The sequence below is a fragment of the Lithobates pipiens genome, unplaced genomic scaffold (genome assembly GCF_037356315.1).
Source record: "Lithobates pipiens isolate NorthernLeopardFrog02 unplaced genomic scaffold, aLitPip1_a1.2 Scaffold_8, whole genome shotgun sequence".
NCBI classification, from domain to species: domain Eukaryota; kingdom Metazoa; phylum Chordata; class Amphibia; order Anura; family Ranidae; genus Lithobates; species Lithobates pipiens.
The window spans coordinates 485,217,944-485,241,834 of NW_027507903.1; the positions used below are offsets into that span (position 1 = coordinate 485,217,944).

A 23,891-nucleotide genomic window follows, 5' to 3' on the forward strand; every position below is an offset into this window, starting at 1 on the left:
CTTAATAAGGTCATTCAGGGAGGCTCCAAATAGCCCCTCTCCCTGGAAGGGCAAGTCCGCCGGTGCTTTCTTAGATGCCTGGTCTGCAGACCAGCATTTCAGCCAAATCAGGCGACATAGCACTACTGCTGATACGGAGTCTCTAGAGCGGCGTTTCTCAACACAGAGGAACCCTTGAAATAGTTCTCCAGTCTTAGGGAACACCTGCAAATTAGTAGAGATCTACAACTTATGATACAATAGTGTGATGGTCAGTGGGAAGAATGGTCCTTACACTTGTGGTCATTGGGAAGAATTACCTCCTTACAGATAGCTAAAAAGATCAATGTCAGTGGGAACTTATCTGAGAGGCAGAAATTGCTCAATGCTGAAGGAACCCCTAGCAACCTCTGGAGGAACCCTGGTTGAGAATCAATGCTCTAGAGAGCAAGGGGGCCACATCTAAGGCCGCATCACAGACATACTTAAGGCCCTGCACCAACTGGTCTGCCAACTCCACACAGACCAGGGAAGTCTGTTACTTCTCCAACTCACAATGCAACAATTTAGCCCAGTCAGTAAGTGTCTGTGACACCAGGGCCATGGCTAACACTGACCGCAATGCTGACCCCACCACTGTAAACATGGACCGGGCAACCACCTTGGTCCTCCTGTCAGCAGGATCCCGTCCACCAGAATCGTGTTCACCTTATTTCCCCTGGATACCGGGGGGCGGGTGTCAACAATCGGAGATGTCCAATTCTTCAGGAAACTCTCCTCAAAGGGGGTAATGCACCGCCATGTGTATCGGGACTGAAAAGACCCGCTGCGGTTTTCCCCACTCCTTGTAAATAAACATATCAAAATAAGTTGGGTAAGGAAACACCTTAGCCATGCGGGCAAGCTTGTGGGACCCAAAAGGGACCAACACCTCTGTAGATGTCCCCGCTGCATCCTCCATCTTTAGGGTATCCCGCACCAATGTGATGAGTGCTCCTACAAATGCTTTTTCCTGCGCTGACTCAGACAGAGTCATTCTCACTGTCCGAACGGTCCTCATATGTATCCTCTGACATGTCAGAACAGGGGCCGACTGCCACAGTGAGGTCCGAGTCTGAATCAGCTTTCTCCAGAAGACAGTGGGGGGAGGGGGCATTTTACCTGCACTCGCACGCAACTTCCACCCTGGCAACAAAGGTCTCCAGGACTGCCGACAGAGCGTCCATAGGCACCGCAGGTGCAGGGGAAGCGGTTGCCATAACAGGGATGTCTGGGGAAGAAGTGACAGCTTCTGATGCCATGCTGACCCACACTCACCTGTCACCACTTAGGGACTTAAGGCAAGTCACAGAAAATGTCCACCCTCCTAGCTGCCACAGACTGAGGTGCCACCTGCAGGACTCACCACCCTGACCCAGGTACTGCACTGTGCAGCTGCTGTCTACTCTCCCCTGTGTCAGCCACGAGGTGTTCTGTGTAAAAAGTGCGCTGTTCTAGAAGGAAAACAAGCGGAGGCTACTAGAAACTGGCCGGCGGCCGCCTCAGCAAAAAACATCTGGATTCCAGAAAATGGGCGAAAGGAAAAAAAAAAAAAAAACTGGCTGTGGCTACAGAAAAACGACCACAGCCTCAGGAAAATGGCAGCAGAGCATGCGGCGGCCTCCCCACATGGCATATACACCAAAACACCCCACCGTGGCCCAGAACAAAAACGGAGCTGCTGAATGCAGTGTGAGGGGTTATAGCCAGTAGGACCGCCCCCTGGGCGGTACAGTGCAGTTTAACATGTTCTGCCTAGGCCTCTCCTAAAGGGGCGATATAACCCTAAGGTCAAGATGAAGATGCTGTGTCCATCAATGAACGAGAGAGAAAAAAAAAAGAAAAAAAAAAAAAAAAAAAGGAAGAAACATAAATAAAGATGGGGCATGTTGGAACGTACCATCGTGCTATGAGAAGTGTGACTGGGGCCAGACTGACTGACTGAATTCTGACCCTCTCAGCTGTGAAGATTACAAAAAGGTGGATATTAAGGCTATAAAAGTTCTACCTACATGTAATGATTACATTACCAGCATTTATGGGAGATTCTTCATTAAGTTTTAACAGGAGCTCCAATTTAAGTTTTTTTTTTTTAAACATTTAATATTTTTATTTATGATGAAAGCAAGCAGTGCTGATAATACCCTGTGACAACTGTACATAAGATAGCCTTACAATAAAAGCATCCACCTTGTGTGTTGTTTTATGATAGGCAGCAAACATTGACATTATGGACACATCTAGTTGGATGACAAATTACAGGAAGTAAAGTCTTTCCGATTTTTCTTTAAAAGGGAAGTAAACCCTTCCAAACAACTTGGACCTATAGGTAAGCCTAGATTAAGGCTTACCTGTAGGTCCAAGCAATATCTCCTAAACCTATATGGTTTAGGAGATATTTGCCCGAAAATGGGCACCGCTGTCTACGGCGCATGCGCCGTAGACAGCGGCGCGCAGGCGCACTAAATGCGGCAAATCCAAGAATGGATTTGCCAAATTTGTCGACTCCCGTGCGCATGCGCGGGAGTGACGTCATCGCGGCTTCGCCGTAAGACAGCAACGGAGCTGCGAGGCGCGACTCCCGTGCGCATGCGCGGGAGTGACGTCATCGCGGTTGCGCCGCTGTCATTGGTCGGAGCTGCGAGACGCCACCAGCAAGATGGACGCGGCGGACTACAGGGATCAGCGGCGACTTCGCTGGCTCCTGTGTCAGGTAAGTGACACATAATGAGCTACTATGCGATGCATAGTAGTCCATTATGCTTTACCTTTGCAGGGAAAAAAAGAGGAAGTAAACCCATCAGGGTTTACTTCCTCTTTAACAACCAGTAAACCGTGCCATGGTCCAGGTGTAACTTAAAAAACGCTTCAATCATTAAATGGGGCTGTGGGTAGAAGGGGTGGAGTATGGGATTGAGGGGGCGAGTAAAGTAGTAACAAGACTGGGTCCTAAAAATTTAAAGTGCTAGATGCACAAAGGGTTGAGGGAGAGATAGCAGCCATGGTATGGGGAGAGAAGAGGTGTAGAGGTCTGGATGACCAATCCTGACACATAGGAGACATATTTGCCCTGGCAGAACTTGGGAGACGAGGCATTTGCATGTTTAATAGCTTTTTTAGGAATTGAGAAAGTCATATTGCACAGACACATACTAGAATAGATTTAGTATTACACCTTCAGTATATAAAAATTGGTAATTTTGCATTCTGTGTTCATAAAACAGGCAACACCAACTCACCTGCAGCAGAAGAGTCTGGTCATCTGGCTTTTCGAGCACCTGATTTCTGTCAGCCTTTATGTTCAGTCTAATTGGGCCTTTTTTTGTAGCTGCAAGAGGAAAAAAATATTCCTAAAACTACAAACTGATGGGATTACATTTTTCAATATAAAGTGAAATTCACAAAAAAATAAAAAAAAATAAAAAAAAATTGGTTTTCATAATTTTTCTTCATGATGCACATTAGTTTTAAAGTGAAAGTGACAGGTTCTCTTGAAAGCATACATCTTTACTGTGCGCCACCACTTCTCTGTTTGTCAAAGACCAGAGTCTAATCTTTGTGTAAGCTGTGTCACAGCTTACAGAGGGTTAATGAACCTTTTTTCCTTCTCCACATGACAATGTTAGGGCCTGGTCATAGACCACTAAAGCCCAAGCACTGGATCCTGTGAAAGGCCACATGCTCCCCCATAGCAGGAAGCATCTGTTATTTATAACGGTCTTAAGCCTCGTACACACGATCGGATTGTTGGCAGACAAAGCGCCAGACTTTTTTTCCAAAGGGCGTGTGCCTGGATTGTCTTGCATACTAACAGTACACAACTGTCGGCCAACAAACACGAACGTAGTGACTTACTACAATGAATTTCAGCTCTTGAGCACCACCCTTTGGGCATCTTCAGCTAATGTCATGTTTGGTGAGCACCGATTCCGAGCATGCGGGTTTAGACTTTGGGACATGTGTGAAGCACGTGCGTACACACAATAGGAAAAACAGACCATTGTCTGGCAAAAATTTACTAGCCTGCCATCCAACATTTGTTGGTGGAAAGTTGGACAACAATTGTCTAATGGAGTGTACTATCGGTCAGATTTTAGGCAAACAGTCTGTCATCACACAATTCCCAGACAAAAATCCGATTGTGTGTACGAGGCTTAAGACTCATTTCACACTAGCGATCACTGTGGAGAATTTACAAGCAACATGATCGCCAAGGCTTTATGCACACTGAGCATAAAAATGCTGCTTATACAGGTGTTCAGCGTTTTATTTATTTTTTCAGCCTGTAAAATCACCTCCGTTAGCTTATGTGGCCATGCACACATAGGCATTTCAGGAGTATCTGAAGAGAAGTGCTTACAGCCAGAATAATAAAAAAATAAAAAATAAATTACACACATCATTAGATGTGCTCTGGGGAGGACTTTTTCAGCGTAAAACAAGCGTATTCATCAAAATATATTCCAATTGCCAGAATAAATAAATATTCTGGTCATTAGAATGCATTTACTCACAAAATGCCACACGTGCATAAACACATATGCATATTGTAACATCAAGGATTTTTTTTTGCCAAATTCTTGCAGAAAAAAAAAATGCTGCTCAATTTTCAAACGCTTGTGTGCATAGCAATTAAAATGTGCGGGGAAACATTCAACTGCTGGTATATTGCTCCAGCCTGCAAGAGAGACAAATACTGCTCTGCACAGTCAGGATTGCTAGTGTGACAAGGGCCTAACAGAATGGTGGGGAGCATGACAAAAGGTTGCGACAATAGACAAGAGGTGGGCATCAAGAGAATCCACAGATTACCTTTATTCTAAATCCAGAAACCGTTTCCAATCTGGAAATATTTCTGTAGCAGTCTGAACTTCTCACAACACTCTGAGCAAGTAATAGGGGCAGACGGGAGCTTGTGTCACTTACTCCCAGTTTCCATCCTAAGTATACATTATGGGTAATCGGACTACTAGCCAGTTTGAAAGTTCAGCTGGTGTGAAGGTGGCAAAGGGAAAGTAACGTGATCTGAGATTAAAGGCAATTTAAAGTTTATTAAAGATAAAAAGTGTGTATTTTTATCACTGTATTTATTATTTCAGCTATAAGAGAGGGCTGTTACTTCCACTCATGTAACTAATGCTTTGTTTTAACACCGATCTGTAATCGCCTACCTGTTCCCAAGCGGCCCGCACGTTCTTTCCGCTCATGTGGATCTCCTGACTGGACAATGCGCTGTGGTATGGTGACCTAAGAGTGGAACGTTTAAATAAATTCAGCATAAGGAAAAATATAACAATAGTTACCATTGCTTTATCAAAATCTTTCCTCTTTGCACAAAAGATCTCTGGGTCCCAGTAGCAAGCCGTGTTCCTATAATCAACTCTGTTCCCATTTTGATCAATTTTTATTGGATTTAAGATAATGCATATAAGATACAAAGTGTACAATGTATGCCAAAATACAAGTGAACATAAAATAACAGGTAAGGAATATCAACTTATCTATAAACGTACATTTTATAGATGAAAACAAGAGATCTGTAGGATGGTGCATGAAAAGAAAAGCAAAATCAGCCAGTATTTATAATACTGTATAAGTGTTGGCCTCCCCTAGACACCCCAATGGGGGCTCAACTGTCTTGGGGGGAGGGTGATGTTGCAAAAGTTGAGTACATCCAAGTGCCTATAGCTATAATTCATCTTAATAGTGTACAACACAACCTGAGAACACAGTAGAAGCATAGTAAGATATCAATTAAGACTATTTTAGAAAGTCAGTGGATTTCGACCACCTTTCCGACCGATTTCCATAGTCTGGTTATCGATAGTCTAGCTGCCAGGAGGAGAATATGTGTCGTTACGTGACAAAAAGGGGTAGGGTATGTCATCTATAGTCAGGTTTAAGAGAGCTAAACCAGGGGTAGATGAAATTCGTATTATGTCTATTATAAGAAAATAGATAGATTTTTTTGTACTCACCGTAAAATCCTTTTCTCTTTAATTCACCGACCGCCACAGCTCCTCTCTAACTAAATGGGTTGAATAGCCTGCCATTAGGAGAAACTAGGCAAAATTGTTGCACAATACACAGAATTTTAATCCCGCCCCGTGGGGGGGGGGGGGGCGTGCTATCAACCCTTCCCACTGCTCCTAGCAGCTTCAGTACGTCAACAAGCAGTACAACGTAGAAAAAAGGAGGGGGTGGGTGCTGTGTCGTCAGTGAATTACAGAGAAAGGGATTTTACGGTGAGTACAAAAAAAAATAAAAAAATAAAAATCCTAGTTTCTCTTATATTCACGACCGACACAGCTCCTCGCCAACTAAATGTGACGTCCCCAAGCAGTGCCAAACGAGGGGGGGGGGGGGGGGGCAGCATAAAAACACTCATCCACCATGGCAAGTGGGAACTAGTGAAACTAAACCCACAAAAAAAATAATAAAAAAAATAAATAAATAAAAAAGCAGTGTGTGGAAAAACACCACTATATAACTGGGTATCTTCAACAGGAGTGATCCCCAAGACCGCAACATTGCCGAAGTAATGCAACAGTGCATTAACCAAAACAGTACTGCGTCTATCGAAAAACCAGGAAAAAAAATTCAATTGCAACTACACAGCCGCCTGCAAAACTTTGCGGCCAAAACAGGCATCAGCCGATGCACTGGCGTCTACCTTGTAGAACTTGGTAAACGTATGGACAGACAACCAGGTCGCCGCCTTACACACCTGATCGACAGGTGCTTGGTGACGGAAGATTAGTATGTTGTTTTAAGCATTTTTTTTTAATGCCACAGTTATTGTTAATAGTGGTATAGAAAATATATTTTTCTCAGAGTGCCCCTTAATTACTGATATTATCCAATAGGTGTTTTTTTTTCACTTTCCTAGGGAGCAGCTTTTTGTTTTGTATTTTTATTGTTTTTTCACATGGCGCGGAATTTGCGCCGTTGAATTTCAACGGTTTTGTTCTCTGCACAAAGGTACTCACTAATGAGTGAGACGCCAGGGGTCTTTGGGAAAAAATAAAAAAATAAAAGAGACAGCCAGAGGCGAAATCTGCCCCTTGATGGTGCTCAACGCCAACCTCTGGTCTACACCTTGCTGAAGAAACAGCAGGATCCTGGATATAGAGAAGGAGCGCGGATGCCACCCTTGCTCCTCACACATGGAGATGTAGGCCTTCCAAGTACAAAAGGTATATGTTCCTGGAAGATTTCCGCGCATAGTTGGAATGACCGAGTCTGACAGACCCCGGTTCCTCAATACCTGGCTTTCAATAGTCAGGCCGTTAAAGTCAGAGATGGTAAAGCAGGGTGAAGGATCGGACCTTGAGATAGGAGGTCCTCTCTCAACGGCAGTCGCCAGGGAACGTCTACCACCAGGCGCACCAGATTTGCGTACCAGGCCCACAAAGGCCAATCTGGGGCAATCAGGATTACTGGAAGCCCCTCGGCTTCCACTCTGCGAAGCAGACGTGGCAACAGTTTCAGTGGAGGAAAGGCGTAGATCAGTTGGTACTGATCCCATGGAACCAACAGCGCGTCTGACGCGTCTGCCCACTGATCTCTTGTCCTGGACATGAATCTCAGCACCTTCTGATTGAACTGGGAGGCCAATAGATCCACATCTGGTGTCCCATTTCAGGCACAGCAGCCTGAATATCTCCGGAAGCAATGCCCATTCTCCTGGGTCCAGCATTTGTTGACTTAGATAGTCCGCCTGCCAATTTCCACCCCCGGGATGTAAATGGCCGTCAGGGCCGGAACGTGTCGCTCTGCCCACCGAAGTATGTGAGCGACTTCCCGAGCAGCGGCTGAGCTTCTTGTTCACCCTTGGCGATTTATGTACGCCACAGCCGTGGCGTTGTCTGACTGTATCCTGGTCGGACTCCCTTGAAGACACGTCGACCACGTGTGGAGGCACAGCCTGATCGCTCTCAATTCGAGCAGATTGATTGGCAACTTGGATTCTTCCGTCGACCAGAGGCCCTGAGCCGACTGAATCCTCATCACTCCACCCCAGCCGGACAGACTGGCGTCCATAGTGACCACCATCCATTTCAGAGGAAGGAACGATTTTCCGGACTGAATCACCGGGGACCTCAACCACCAGATCAGGGAGTCCCTGACTGGCTGGCTCACCTGGATCTGCCAATCCAGGGAAAACTGAGATTTGTCCCATTTTGTCAAGATCTCCTTCTGCAGGACTCTGGTGTGGAACTGGGCATAAGGTACTGCCTCGAAGGAGGCTACCATGAGCCCCAGCACCCGCATGCAAAAGCGGAGTGATGACCACTTGCGGTTCATCAGTAGTTTGACCGCAGATCTGAGAGGAGAAAAACTCCTTCCCTGGAGTCCAATAGTAACCCCAGGTACTCCAGACGCCGAGTCGGTACCACAACCGACTTCTTTAGGTTCAACAGCCACCCAAATGTTTGCAGGGACTGCAAGCTGATTGCCACATCCTCCTCCAATTCTGAGGTGGAAGAAGCTCTCAAGAGGAGATTAGGGATTTTAGGTCCAATATTGGACGTACCCCTTCCTTCTTGGGAACCACAAACAGATTTGAGTAGAACCCCTGGAAGCATTCCGATTCCAGAACCGGTACAATCACCCCCTGATTCAGCAAGTCCCTTACTGTCCCTAGCAGGGCCTCCCGGTGAACCGGGGACACTGGTATGCTGGAGGGAAAGAATCTGTTTGGTGGCCAAGAGAGAAACCATCGTGTAACCTGTGGAAATCAGATCGCAGACCCATTGGTCTGATAACCGGGAGGTCCAACGGGCTGCAGACTCCCGAAGAAGACCGCCGACCCGAGACATGGGTGGGGGCAAACCCTCATGCGGTAGCACTTTTGTTCGCAGGCTTGCGGTTCCAGGGACGCTTCTGATCATCTGTGGGCGTCCTGTCGGGCAGGGGTCGTTTTTCTGAAGCACTGGGTGGACGAAAAAGCCGCTTGTGAGCAGAAAAACAGGGCCCTTGCCTGCGGCGTGGCTCCTTAGTCTTCCTGGCCTGTGGGAGTAGTGTACTCTTACCACCCGTGGCATTTTTAATAATGTCATCCAAAGAGCCGCTCGCCAAGGAAGGGAAGATCTGTCAGGGCTTTCTTGGATGCCTGGTCAGAAGACCAGAATTTCAGTCAAATGAGGCCACTCAGCACCACGGCCGACACCGAGGCCCTGGATAGCAGAGGGAGAGTATTCAGAGCCGCGTCACAAACGTACTTAAGGCCATGCACTAGTTGCTAGTTCCACGCAGACAAGGGAGGCATTCTGCTCTCCCAATTCACGGTGCAAAAGTTTTGCCCACTCAGTCAATGTCTGCGACACCAGTGCGGATGCCAGTGCATGACTGACCCCACAACCGTAAACAAGGAACGAGCCACTGCTTAAGCCTTCCTGTCCGTGGGATCCTTAAATGCAGGAGTCCCCTCAACCGGGATCGTGGTTACTTTATTTAACCTAGATACTGGGGGGGGGGGGGACCGGTACATCAGCAGAGGAATCTGCTGGCTCCTGAATCTTCAGGGTATCACGCACAGCTGTGATAAGTTCTCCAACAAGCGCCTTGTCGCGCCCGGACCCGGACGGGGAATCATCCTCACTGTCCGAACGGTCCTGGTCAGCCACGTCCGATAGGTCAGAGTAGGGGTCTCCAGCCGCAGCAGGGCCCGAGTCTGCATCAGAGCTCTCCCCAGAGGACGGGGGGGGGGCAGGGGCCTCTTACATGCACCTTTTCTGCCACGTGCCGCCTCTATCTTAGCAACATAGGAGTCAAGGACCGCTGTCAGGGTGTCCATGCGCACCACACTAACTGCAGGTGACCCGGTTGCTATAGCCTGGATTTCGGGGGAAGAAACACCAGTTTCTGAAGCCATGCTGACCCTAGCCTGTCTGCCACCTGCAAGGGGACTTAGGACAGTGAAGGTCCACCCTCCTGCTGCCGCCGCGTGTGGGGGGGGGGGGGGTTACTTAGCACTAGACTCACCACCCTGGGGCGTTCTGTGATAGCCACAGCAGTGCCTGTAGTCCCTAGGAGGTTCCCAGTTGCAGAGAGGAGAAAACTGTCAGCAGCAGCAGCTCCCACCAGCGGTACAACGACCTGCAGAGCAGCTTCAGCGTTCAGCAAAGAGCCATCCAGCGTCCTGCACACACACAGTGGATACAGGAAGCAGCAAGAGAAAGCACATGTAATGTTGCCACAAGAGGCCAGCGGTGAAAAAAGCGCTCAAGCTTTAAGAAAATGGCCGCCAATGTAATCAATAGGAATCCTAAAGAAAATGGCTGCTGAAGCTCACCAGGGGAATTTATAGCTTTCCCAAATCCAAGATGGCCGCCCGAACGGCACCATGCGGCGACAGAGCAAAAAAAAAAAAAAATGTGCTGCCTGCTAACAGTCAAAACAACCTCCATAAACATGTTTTGGGACCCCCAGATCTGGACCAGGACTAACGCCAGCCACACAGACCCCCACCGGTGAGAAACAGCGACCCACACACACCACCCGCAGCGCATGCAGACACCCCCCTCAGGAGGGGGGGGGGGGGGGTAAGGAGGGGTGATAGGGACTTGTAAGAGAAGATAGGGAGGTGGCCCCCGAATCTACCCCCCAGGGAATGCCCAGCTGCTCACCCTACCGAAGCAGGGAGAGCCGTACTTACCAGTCCTGAAGAGCTGGGAGACATTCCATCACAGACCCACTCCTGCGCAGTTACAGGGTGGCTGCTGGCCTCGGTATACTGTGATCCAGACATCAGTAGCCCGGTCATATGTATACCCCGGAGCATTGAAGCTCACCGACCACCTCTGGAGCTGAGGCATGTCGTGGACTGCCGAGCCTTAGCTGCGGCCTGCTCACGCTCGATAGCAAGACTGGGGAGACTACAAGGATATCATTAACCAGCCTGTCACCCAGCCGGCAGTTGATGAAAGATCCTGAGATCTTCCATCTTGCGCAAAAAGCAGCAAAAATATGGTCCGAGAGGCCCGCAGGGTTTCCTAGGTAATTCTCCTTGCTAGGCAAAATAAAAACTGAAGCTGCTAGGAGCAGTGGGAAGGGTTGATAGCACGGGGCCGCCCCCCTGGGGCGGGATTAAAGTTCTGTGTATTGTGTAACAATTTTGCCTAGTTTCTCCTAATGGCAGGCTATACAACCCATTCCTGCATGAATACTGGGAAGGTTTTGGAGTATTGTTCCAGATCTGTGTTTCCTCCCCCCCCCCCCCCCCATTTTATTCTTCAACCTGAAACTTTTCCTTTTGCGCAGGAACGTCCTGCAATAAAGACCAGTCACTGCTGCCCTCTCCCCTTGTGCAGGACGACTGATCTTGTACCTGCCCCCTTCTGTAGTTTTCACTGGCAACCTGTAGTGGATGGGCCGTGTGGATCCCTCCTACAGCTCTGATCTCAACATAGGCTATTTGCAGCACAGTGAGGTCACTGATAATTTTACAAGGTATGAGCTGGTTTTGCAAAGTTTAAGGCATTGGTGCACACAGAAAGGATTGGATATCCTTTGCCGCTATTGAGGAATATATTTAAATACAGTTTTTTTTTGTGCTGGCGTTAAGCTTTCAATTCTCTGCTGCATTTTCAAGTAGCTTTCAGCCAATAGCATTAATATCCAACAAAAATTATTTTGTTTTAAAAGTAGGGCTGTGGAAATTAAAGATTAATTCCTCGATTAATCGTTAATTTTTTTGATTGATCAAAATTTTTTTGATCGCTACTCACCTCTCCGCCGTCTTCCGAGAGTTCCGTCTGAGATCCGGTGACATCACGAACATCAACATCACCAGACTCCTCCCCCCTTCCCCAAGTGCCTCCGTCTGCTAACGAAGGGGAACGGAGGAGGAGTCCGGTGACGATGTTCTGATTGAACATAATGCTATTGGTGGAGGAGCTACGCATAACGTCACCCGCTGCTGCCCTACGGAACCAACACTATTGTCGGCTTTACATGCTGTGTTTTTATCAACTTTATGTGAGTAGTTTGTGTATGAACACAAAAATGTAATCTTATACTAAAGCGGTGAGCACTTCGATCTTTCCTTTCTACCCATGACCTGGCGTCCTTGCTGAGATCTAAGGAGACGTGAGAGAAGAAGTTTATGGTGCGTGTTAACCCTTTTGATACCCGATTGCATGACCACCTGTTTGGACAGGGGTCCATGCCATAACGCGAGAGTGATTAGTTAGACCGCAGGTGGAGGGATTGTCACGCTAATGTGGAAGAAAAAATAAATAAAAAAATAATACCAACGTCAGTGCTACAGTTTGCATTTAAAACGTATTTGTGTGAACTGTCAAGTTAAGTCATGTATTGTGGAAACTAACTAGTGTCAGGTGATTGTATATAGTGTATACCACATTTACCACTGACTAATGCAGAGTTGCAATGCAAGGAGATCAGATAAAAGTATTTGGATCTGTATGTGCGTTATAATTAATCGAAAATTAGTCGATTAATAAAAATTTATTAAATCGAACACGAAAATTTTAATCAGCAACAGCCCTTTTTAAAATAGATCAAGGAAAGGTCAGATCCTCTGTCCCTTAATTTGAACATTTAATTTCACTTTATTGTTTCTCCCAGAAAGGAAGAGGGGAATTTCATAAGACAGACATGGTACATATACACAGCAGAAAATAGGAAATATTTTGTTGCATAGAAATTTCTAACTGTTAAAAAGATGCAATGACCAATTTATTGCATTCATGCTCATTAGTAGAAGTGTTGCGATTATTCTGATGAAAATTAGTTCCACTTACAAAACATAGCTACCCTTATTACACATTGGTGTTAGAAAACATAGGGGTTCTGCACTGTATACCAGAGAAAAAAAAAAAAAACAACACAAAAATAAAAAAGTAGGGCAAAGTTGCTTTAGTTCTTTCCTCCTACCTTGTTTGGAGGCTCTTTGTGGAAATAAGTGATTTCCCCACTGCTGGTTCCAACCAGAGCCAGGAGCTGTTGGATTTTCTTTCTGTCTTCCAGTTCTCTGCAATAAAGAATGGTTAGTTAGGTGTCCAAGCTAAACTCATAACAGCTTGGGTGGGAAATAAAGCTGAGCCCCAGGTCTACCTTTGACCCATACTCATTAAAAAAAAATGTAACTCCTCAAAACAGCCTGTTTACTAACTATAGATGCTGAGAAAGCTTTCGATAGGGTGGGATGGCGGTTCTTAGAGGAGGCATTATTACAGATAGGACTGGGTCCTAGAATGTTAGGCAGGATTATGGCATTATATGCCAATTCAAGGGCCAAAGTTAGAATAAATGGGATGTTTTCAGAGTATATAAAAGTGTCAAACGGGACCCGTCAAGGGTGCCCCCCATCCCCGTTATTATACATAATAGTAATGGAACATCTAATTAATGCAATAAGGAAAAATAAAGATATACAAGGGATTAAAATTAAGGATAAAGAATATAAGCTGGCAGTATATGCAGATGATTTACTGCTGTATATAACAAACCCTATTATAACAATCCCTAATATAATAAAAGAACTGGATAGATTTGGGGAATTAAGCAATTTTAGGGTAAATTACGATAAATCAGAAATGATGAATATTACTCTAAAAGAAGAAATGCAACTACTTTTACAAAAAGATTTCCCGTTTAAATGGCAGAAAGAGGCGATCAAATACCTGGGCATTATGATTCCGAGGGATTTGAAACAGATACAGGAATTAAATCATAATGTGGTTATACGTAAAGTAATAAAACAATTGCAAAAATACGAAAAAATAACATATTCATGGTTAGGGAGAATATAATAAAAATGCAACCCATTACCAAAAATTTTATATGTCTTCCAAACACTACCCATCGTTCTACTTAAGAGGATAATGATAGATCTAAAGAAGGCCATAAGTAGTTTTATATGGGCAAAAAAAAAAAAAAAAAAAAACTCTCGAATAAAAAAGGGAAACATTAACTAGAACAAAAGAAAATGGAGGTTTAGCATTACCTGATTTTTTAAAACATATGCAAGCGGCATCACTGGTTAGAATTATAAACTGGCAACATGATAGTAAAAATAAACAATGGGTAGTTTTGGACGAAGATATTGCGGGGGACACAGTTAAAATTTCTGCCATGGATAAAACCTGAATTAAGGGAAAAAAAAAAAAAAAAAAAAAAAAAAAAGAAGAAGGGAATTGCCAATCTTTGTAAGAGCTACTTTAAAAATATGGGATACAGTGTTGAAAAAAGGCAAGCTATCCTCCAGGACTGGACCCTTGTCTCCATTGATGTCCAACCCTGAATTTAAGCCAGCATTGGAAAGCGTTAGTTACTTGAAATGGAACAAGATGGAGAATATAAGATTGGTCCAGATACTGGTGGATGGAAATATGCCTAGTCTAACTGATCTTGGATTAGATGTAAAAAAAACACTGGTTACAATATCATCAATTAGAAACATTTGTTGAAACAAATAAAAACTTAATAAATAGACCATTAACTAAGTTCGAGCAGATAATATTAAAAGAGCAGAATCATAAGAATAAACTAAAGTATATGTATCGTTGTTACCCACAGGAGATATTAGAGATTTAATAGGAATAAGAAAGTGGGAAGAAGAACTGGGAGAAATAGTTACAGAAGAATGGAAATTTTTTTTTAGGAATAATACATAAAACCTCAACGGCGATAAAACATCAAGAACGAAATTATAAAGTGACAATGAGGTGGTACTGGAGTCCAGTGGCATTAAAAAAAAATTAATAAAGGAAATGGAGAAATGTTGGAGGTGTGGGATAGAAAAAGGGACAATGGAACATATCTGGTTCAGTTGTAAGAAAGTAAATAACTTTTGGTTAAATGTTTGAGATATACCAAAAAGTGACTGGCAAAAAACTGGCTCCAGATGTGAAGGTAGCATTATTCTCTCTTACATCAGATACAGTGGATAGTATGAAAAATGGGATAATACAACATATGACAACAGCAGCCAGAACAATAATAGCACATAAATGGAAAGAAACGGCGAGTCCAACAGTATGGGAATGGGTATGTGAACTGAACGAAATATGTTCTATGGAAAAACAAATAAGAGAAGAAGGATATATAAATAATCAGTTACCAATTGTATGGAAGCAGTGGGAAGAGTTTAGGTTCTCAAATGGATTGAGGGAATAGTTATAAGTAAAAGGGGTGGAGAGGCAAGAGGAGAGAGAGGGTTAAGATGAGTTTTTTAATTTTTTTTCTCTATGTGTGTATGGGGGTATGTTGATGATAATAAGTGAGGTATATATTGAATGGGGTTTACGTATAATGTTGTAAATGATCTAGTATGTATTATGGTTGATTTTTTTTTTTTTTTTTTTTTAAATCAAAAAGGTGTTTATTGAAGTTACAGGTATACAGCAATTTCCAGCGCACATATACATCTATTTGACACATAGTTGTTAAAATACATACAGGCAATACAGCAGTCCATGACCTCCTCCCTCCACCCCACAATTGCATAAAATTCCCCAGTAGGTATAACATTTTCAAGCTAGGGCTCACATACCTGCCTTGCGTCACAAATCCTACAGTAATCTGGACAATATTAGTTTGGTTGGACTTAGCCCAGGGGTGTCCAGTCAGCATGACCACAGGCGCTCAAACCTTCCCAGGCATCCCCTATGCTGGTAAATATATTTCTCCATAATAAGGGTCCTGCCCATATGAGTTATCCAGGTCGCTGCCACAGGGGGTTCTACGGATTTCCAACCTAGCAAAATAAGCTTCCTAGCCTGGAACAGCGCCCTGGAGACTGCCACCTTGATAGGCTCCAACGACACCAACCCCTCCAATATCCCCAGAACGCAGCACACTGGGTCCCTGGGTATCTGCGTGTGAAACACCGCATTAACAGTGTCCACTACCTCCTTCCAGTATCTGTGGAGTTTCGGGCAGCGCCATAGGAGATGAATAAGGTCCCCCTCGTGTTGCCCGCACCTACCACACAGGGGGTCAGCCAGTCCTCCCATCCTACTCAATCTCACCGGTGTATAGTGCGCTCTCAGTATGATATAGAGTTGGGAGACCCTTTGCGCCACATTCAGTGAACAGTAGGTGATAGCCTGCAGGGCCTCCTCCCACTGCTCACCCGTAAGGGCGCCAACATCTCGTTCCCAAAGCAACAGTGCTTTGCAAGGATGGCCGTGCAGGTGCTGCGCTAGCAGCATCTGATAACATTGCGAGATTATACCCTTCGTGCCATCCACAGAGTGCAACGCGTGAAACAACGGGGTGGGCGACAACACCCAGTCACCCGAGTCCCCCTGCGCGGCCACCGCATGCCGCAACTGCAAATAAGGGAAGATCATAGCCTCCGTAAGGTTAAATTTTTGCCGCAGGGCTGTAAATGATAGAAGCTTTCCATCCTGAAATACATGGGACAATAGCTGTACGTTATGGGCTCTCCATCTAGGGTCAGGCTGCAATTTAGCGATCTCAACATATGTTTGATTTCCCCATATCGGACTATATTCCGTGAATCCTTGCACCCCCTGTAGCTGCCTACTCTTGTTCCATATTTTTTGTATCATAGATAGTGTGGGGGTTAGTCCGTTGGAGCCCTTGAACCTCTGAGCCTCCAGTCCCATAGGGATGGTCTCTGCCCCCGTTGCATGAAGCAGCAGCCTCACAGAGGAGCCCGCCGGTCCATGCGCCATGGAGCCCACCAGATGCTGCAACTGGGCCGCAATATAGTACAGCCAAGGGTTGGGCACCGCCAACCCTCCGCTGTCCTTAGAGCGCTGCAAGTGCTCCAACTTAATCCTAGGGGGCTTTGTGTGCCATAACAACTTCCGAAAAAGCGTATTAATTACTCTGAAAAGTTTTAAATGAATGACGACCGGTGAGTTATGGAGGAAATAAAGCAATTGGGGCATTAAAATCATTTTTATAAGATTGGCCTTCCCGGCCAGGGACATCCTAAGGGTGTTCCATGTGTTTATCCTATCCCGGAATCTCGACAGCAGAGGACATATGTTCACTGAACAATAGTCCCCTACTGTGGACGTTATTTGCACCCCCAGGTATTTAAAACTAGTCACCACTGGTACTGGGCATTAGTCCGGGACCGATACCTCTCCTTCATCTAATTTCAACAAGGCCGACTTAGACCAGTTAATGGTCAGACCGGAAAACCTTCCAAAGTTCTCTATTATGGACATCACCTGTGGCAGGGACTGCCTGGGGTCATCCAGGAAAAGCAGCATGTCATCTGCATAGAGCATGATCTTCTCGTGGATATCCCCATACTGAAATCCTCGTACATAAACACTGTCTCTGATAAGGGCCGCAAGAGGTTCTATCGCAAATGCGAAGAGCAGCGGGGAGAGCGGACATCCTTGCCGCGTCCCCCTGGCCAGAGCAAACTCGGTAGACATTTTGTCCGTCATCCTAATATTGGCTTTCGGGGAGGCATACAGTAACTTGACCCAGGCAATAAAACGCTGTCCGAAGCCAAACTTATCTAACACCGCCCACAGGTACCTCCAGCTTATACTATCAAACGCCTTATTGGCGTCAAGGGACAGAAGGGCCCTGTTTCCCCCCCATTATCTGCCTGTAGCTGCATGTTCAGAAACAGTCTCCTAAGGTTGGTTGCTGTGGATTTATGTGGCATAAAGCCAGCCTGGTCCTGGTGAATAAGAGCGGATACTATCCTGTTAACCCGGAGTGCCAGGACCTTGGCCAGGATTTTGACATCACTCTGCAGCAATGAGATGGGTCTATAGGACCCCGGGTCCACCGGATCCTTCCCCGGTTTAAGCAATAAAACAATAGTAGCCCTTGACAGAGTCGGGAAGAGCACCACCTTCCAAGCATGCATTAAACACCTTCAACAAGTTAGGCAGGATATCTTCCCCGTATTGTACATAGACCTCCATGGGAATACCATCTGTCCCAGGCGCTTTGCAGGTGGGGAAAGAGCCGGCAGCCGCCATCAATTCCTCTAAGGTGATCGGGGCGTCAAGAATATGCACGGCCTCCTCCGAGAGGCCGGGGTAAATTAATTGTGGTCAAATATGACTGTAGATCGTCATCCGAGTAGGCGTCCCTCGACCCGTAAAGATCCCGGTAGAAGTCAGCCAGGATTTTTTGTTTTTTTAAATAATAATAAAAAGAAAATTTGAAGCAAAACATACCTGGGTTTGGAGTAAATTAACTTTAAGTCTGTGAGATCACCGTTTTAGAAGGACAAAAATGTAGCTATGCCAAGGCACCGGGAGGAGGTATTTGTCAATGTTGCGTCAATGTCATTTACTTTGCAGGGGCAGTGGAGAAAGCTACAAATTCTCATCATGCAATGGAAATTGTAGCTGGCAATGGGAGTGGACAGGTTCTGTCACACAGGCGGGAAACACCAGGAGTCTCTTCGCTGTCAAGCGATGCCATGTTCATGAAGGCACAAATCAGGAGTCTGAATTGCCCAGGTACACCCACCACAGAGAGCCCTAGAAAAAAGGAACTACACAGGGAATGTTGCATGGCCAGTGACCCAAGGCAGGTGTAAGCATAGCAGACACTGATTTTACACATAGGTACCAAGGAACACTGAGCCCTTACTCTGCAGGATTCCATATGCGATTTATGAGAAAAGAATGCTTCCATATAGTGTAGGTCAAAAAACTACTTTTTTTATTTCTAAAAACCGGCATTACAGCAATACAAAAGTTGGGCTGGCTTATTGCTCCGCACATTGCCTTGAATTTTACTTGTGATAAGTTTTGTTTATATTGCTGTATGCCAGTTTTTAGAACTAAATCTATTTTTGACTTGCACTGTATAGAATTTTTTTTTTTTTTGCATACCATCTGGATGAGAGTTGCCCAGCTGTACAGCCAGTCCTCCGACACCCAGGATCCAGTTGCGGTTTTCCTTTCATTGGAGGTTCGTTTGGTGGCCACCCATATACATCTGTGGAGGTTCTGGCCCCCTTGGAGTTACGCCTATCCGCTGATTTCGGCACCCATACCTTTAAGACTCTTTGTCGTTGACATTTGAGTCGACCCGTTTTGGTAAGAGTACATATACTTTTCCCCTTTGCTGAAGATGTGCCATTTTTTGATGTCCTGCCTGCCGGACAGTGCCGGTTTATTTAATCTTTGATTCTACTGGTGGTGGATGTACAGGCTTTCCTCAATTGATTTAATCAATTATTGGACTTTGTTACATATTTTTTTTTTTTTATACACGTCACTTTTGTACATATGTTATTCATATATTTTTACAAGTGCATTTGTGTTAGCGCTACAATATTCACCATTTATGCTTTATATGTTTGTCACATTTTTTGTAGCTGCTTCATTTTCACTTTTTGAGGTTAGTGCAGTCACGCATATAGTCACATATGCACTTCAGTTACTAAATATAGTTTAAGCGAATACAAGAATATGTAATATAATGTTATGGTTTTAACAGAGACTAGTAGTTCAACTGTGTGTGATTAACCTACTGTATTAACCAAAAATCTGTTGCGATATCACCAGGGCTGGTGCAAGGATTTTTGACACCCTAGGCGAAACCTCATCTTGCCACCCCACCCCTTATCTCCACCCCCTTTGGCCTGTCTGTTTATAACCCACCTTTTTAATAAAGCGCAGATTAAATGCAGCCCACCAGCACCCATCAATGAAGGTTTGCTTGCTTCTATTCATTTGGGAGTCGGGACACAGACACAGTCCTCCATCGCCGCTGTGTCTCTGCCACTATGTGCGAACGGAACAGCGGCTGCCTCCTGATGCCGAGACTTAGTTGCTTGCTGCAGAGAGAAGAGGGGAACACCAGTGGCCAGGCGCCCTAGGTGGCTGCCTAGTGGTAGCACCGGCCCTGGATATCGCTGTTTTACTAACCCGACAGCTTATTCTAAATAAGAAACCTTAATTTTTTTTGCAAATAAAGATTCTAACTACCATCAAGAATAAGTCCTTACATTTAAAGAGCACCTGTCATTTCAGATCCATCATGACAGCGCCTGTTAGACATCCACTCCCCTGCTGCCGCCACATCACCAGCCATCTCATTAAAGTGAATGGGACTGTTGGTGAGTCAATAGTGGGTCAGAGTAGGAGCCACTGTGGGACAGAGATGACCGTTGCTTTTTAAAAACCGATTTAAAATAGAGAGTTGACTTAAAGCCTTTTTACTAGAGATTTAAATTGACTCGATTTAAATCAAATCCACCCTGTGCACACACAATCAGGATCCATGCTGACTGGTTTCTGCTAGTTAGAGAACTGTACAAACAAATGGCTATTGCATTCACCTATAACTGGCCTTTGCAGCAAGGTGCTCTTTGCCCCCAATGCCAGTTACATAGTTAGTAAGGTTGAATAAAGACACCAGTCCATCCAGTTCACCATGAGTGAGGGTGCGTATCTACAATTGTCCCTATCCCTGTACATTGTGTCTCGTTAAGAAGCTCACTATATTATTATGCAAGGTACCCATAAAGCGCAATTTACACAGCACTCCACACATACATAGCACACTCGCATCGGTCTCTACCCTCAAGGAGCCAACAACCCAAGGTCCCCAACTCGCATTCATATACTAAGGCTAATTTTGGACAGAAGCCAAATAACCTGCAAGAAGGTCTTTGGAGTGTGGGAGGAAAGTACCCAGAGGAAACCCATGCAGGCACAGGGAGAACATGCAAACTCTAGGCAGGTAGTGTTGTGGTTGGGATTCGAATCAGCAACTTTTTTTTACTCCTAGGCGAGAGTGCTAACCACTACACCACTGTGGTGGGGCAGTGGCCATTTGTACTGTTGAAATACAGGCCAGGGGGGGGTGGTTGTTAGACGACACACACTGGACACCTTTGCTGCCATTGTGCTAGATACTGGCCATCCAGGCTCAGCCCTCTGCCCTCTGCCTATGCATTTTTATGCATGTGCTTATACTATAGAGGCACTCAAAAATATACAGTTAGGACTACAAATAATAATGGGGTGCTGTGAAGTAGCTCTGCAGCTTACACATGTATTTGCAAAATGTTTACCTACTAAACTCCTGTTTTTAACGTAAACTGTTAGACATGATAATTCGGTTGGTTGCAGACTGGCCAGTAAGTTGAGCTGTGAATTTTCTTTGGTTTCGTTTGGGAACTGTGGCTAATCAGTGTGGTCATATAACTAGAAGCACACGCGGCTATGTGCTCACAGCTGCAAAATAGATTACAGTTCTCAGGGCATGGCATAGGGCAGTGATGGCGAACCTTGGCACCCCAGATGTTTTGGAACTACATTTCCCATGATGCTCCACTATGCTGCAAAGTGCCAAAGCATCATGGGAAATGTAGTTCCAAAACATCTGGGGTGCCAAGGTTCGCCATCACTGGCATAGGGTATCTGAAAACAGCAATTAAGGACTGCAGATGCCAAGTGGTTAATGTTTCCTAACCCAAAAACAAACATTTTATATATTGCAGCCTACCAGTCCTTGATCTTGTGGCTGTATTCGTTTTATTCAAAAAAGTTTTGGTTGCACTGATTAATATTAATCCTCTGAGTGATAATACCAGTTGCATGATGGAGGAGGAGGGAGGAGGAGGAAGAAGATACAAAATGATTCATTTAGTAAAAAAGTCACTATTGAGGCCTTAATAGAAAAGAGCTAAGAAAGTTCATATGCTGAAAATTTTTGCACTTCTCTTGTGGTGTTATGCTTGTGTGGCACTGTGGAGGAATATACTGATGAACCATTTTCAGCATATGAACTTTCTTGGCTCTTTTCTATTAAGGCCTCAATAGTGACTTTTTTACTAAATGCATTATTCTGCATCATTTTTTATTTTTTTTTCCACAGGATAGTTTATGAATTGTTTTGTGTGTCATTCAACTGGCATTATGACTTAGAGGACTAACATTAATCAGTGCAGTGTTTGAATTGTATACTATTGTGTGCATCTCACAAGAGGTTACAGCAGATTTTTAGATCCATATGAATGTATATCACTTTTTTCTACATAGATAATGCAGTATTTATATTTTGAATTATAAATTGTTTTTAGGCTCCCCCCCCCCCCCCACTCTTTTCACCTGGTGATCTGACCAGTAACATAGGGGGCTCCCTTTATTTATGGAGGATCAGCAGAAACACCAGCAGCACTGCCTGGAAAGTAATTTTAGTTAGAAGTGACCAACAAATTAAAGCCCAACTCCACCTAACACCTTTTTAACAGTTACAGCACCCCCCTCCCCCTTTGGAATGAATGTTCTAAAGCAGAATGAAACCCATCAAATTAACCATGTCGCAAAACAGTTAAATTCAACGCATGGCATGAATGATAGCAGGCACATTTACTCTTGCACTCAACCGAACTGGTTGGTGTCATAACTGATCACATGAGCAGCGCCATGGCAACTGCAGATCAAACAGAGGCCAATATGGCAGCTTCCTTGGCTATAAAGTATTGGAGGGTTTATTTCTGCTTTAACTAAATTAATAAAATCTGACCATTGTAAGTACCCCTGTCCATGTTAAATTGTTTGACTCATCCCTTCAGCTTCCACTTTTGATGTACAGGTTGTTCTGGTAAAAAAAAAAAAAAAAAAAAAATAAATAAACCCCCACACACAAACACACCTATTAACAGGATTAACAGGTAATAAAACTAAGTTACAGTGGGGACTCAGAAAACAAGACTCCTTTGTTAACGCTCGTGACAGACTGCATTACACAGGTCTATTTTGTACAAACAGCACACTTGGGACAGCCTGCTGAAAAAAAAAAACAACTGTCAACCAGGATAACCAAATAAAACTTTTTTTTTTTTTTTTTAGAATAGGCGGAAGCATGAGCCAGAGACCAAACTCAATACACTGAAAGATCAAGAAGCTATAGAAAGATTATTCTGTGGAACAAATGTGCAAAGTCAGATCCCTTTTAGCAGTAGATTCTGGAGAGCATGCAGAGAGGAAATACAATGGTGTAAATTATATGTTGTTCAAACCAAAGTTCAATTAACTTGTAGGTAACACAAAACTCATGTATAATGCCCACCTGATTTTTAGCCGGTCGTTCTCTGAATACAGTCTCAACACATGCTCACGCTCTTGAAATAGATAGACTTGCATGTCACTGAGAGCCTTTTGCAGCTCTGCAATCTCCTCGTCCCGCTGACGCATCTCCCATTGCAGCTTGTGCTAGAACAGAATCATCAACCACTTAAAATTTTACCTAGGGAGGTCCCACACTTAAAAATGCAATTCAAGATACTATTTAGAATAGGGAGGTGCACCAAATGGAAATTTTGGTGCCGAAAATGAAAATGCATGATGCACTTGGCCGAAAACGACAGTTTTTTTTTTTTTTTTTTAAGTATATATTTTTTTATATTCGACTTTAATTAATCAGCATAAAACGCACCTCCCTAGCGGTTTTTGAGTAACACAACCTATGAAAAACACACCATAAGCACAGTAAAATAGTGGTAAAATTGTGGCTAAATCGCAGTAAAATAGCATGCGTTTTCGGTGCCATTATTGGCACCTTTATATCTGATCAGCAAAATGCAGATATTTTCAGCCAATATGTTTCAGGGCCGAAATTTCATTGCATCTCTAATTTAGAACACACACAAAAAAAAAAAAAAAAATTAAAAATAAATAAAAAAAAAAAGAGAAGAGAACATACTGTATGATGACACCATTAATTACAAACCATTGCTGTTTAAACAGTGGAAGTTTGTAGGTTTTGCCTGCGTTTGTGGTAGTGTATGCTAATACTTACATCTCCTGACCCAGCGTCAGATCTTCTGTCTGATAGGCAGTCAACAACACTTCTGTGTTTTTCCTGAATGGTGCTCTTTTATAGGGCGAGGAGAAGCGTGGCTTCATTATGTGAGCAACGTATTGCAC

At 44.4% G+C, this 23,891-nt stretch overlaps 1 protein-coding gene across 1 annotated transcript in view; it reads right to left on the reverse strand.

Annotated features, from left to right (window-relative positions):
- The window catches only part of CCDC77 (coiled-coil domain containing 77), a 58,170-nt gene that overhangs the window by 23,166 nt on the left and 11,113 nt on the right, over positions 1–23,891 (reverse strand). The window contains exons 4-7 of the mRNA XM_077468947.1: positions 23,035–23,177; positions 12,922–13,018; positions 5,190–5,265; positions 3,258–3,346 (exon numbers count right to left, since the gene is read on the reverse strand). Coding sequence (XP_077325073.1) covers positions 3,258–3,346; positions 5,190–5,265; positions 12,922–13,018; positions 23,035–23,177 — 405 coding nt within the window. The remainder of the gene's footprint in view (positions 1–3,257; positions 3,347–5,189; positions 5,266–12,921; positions 13,019–23,034; positions 23,178–23,891) is intronic.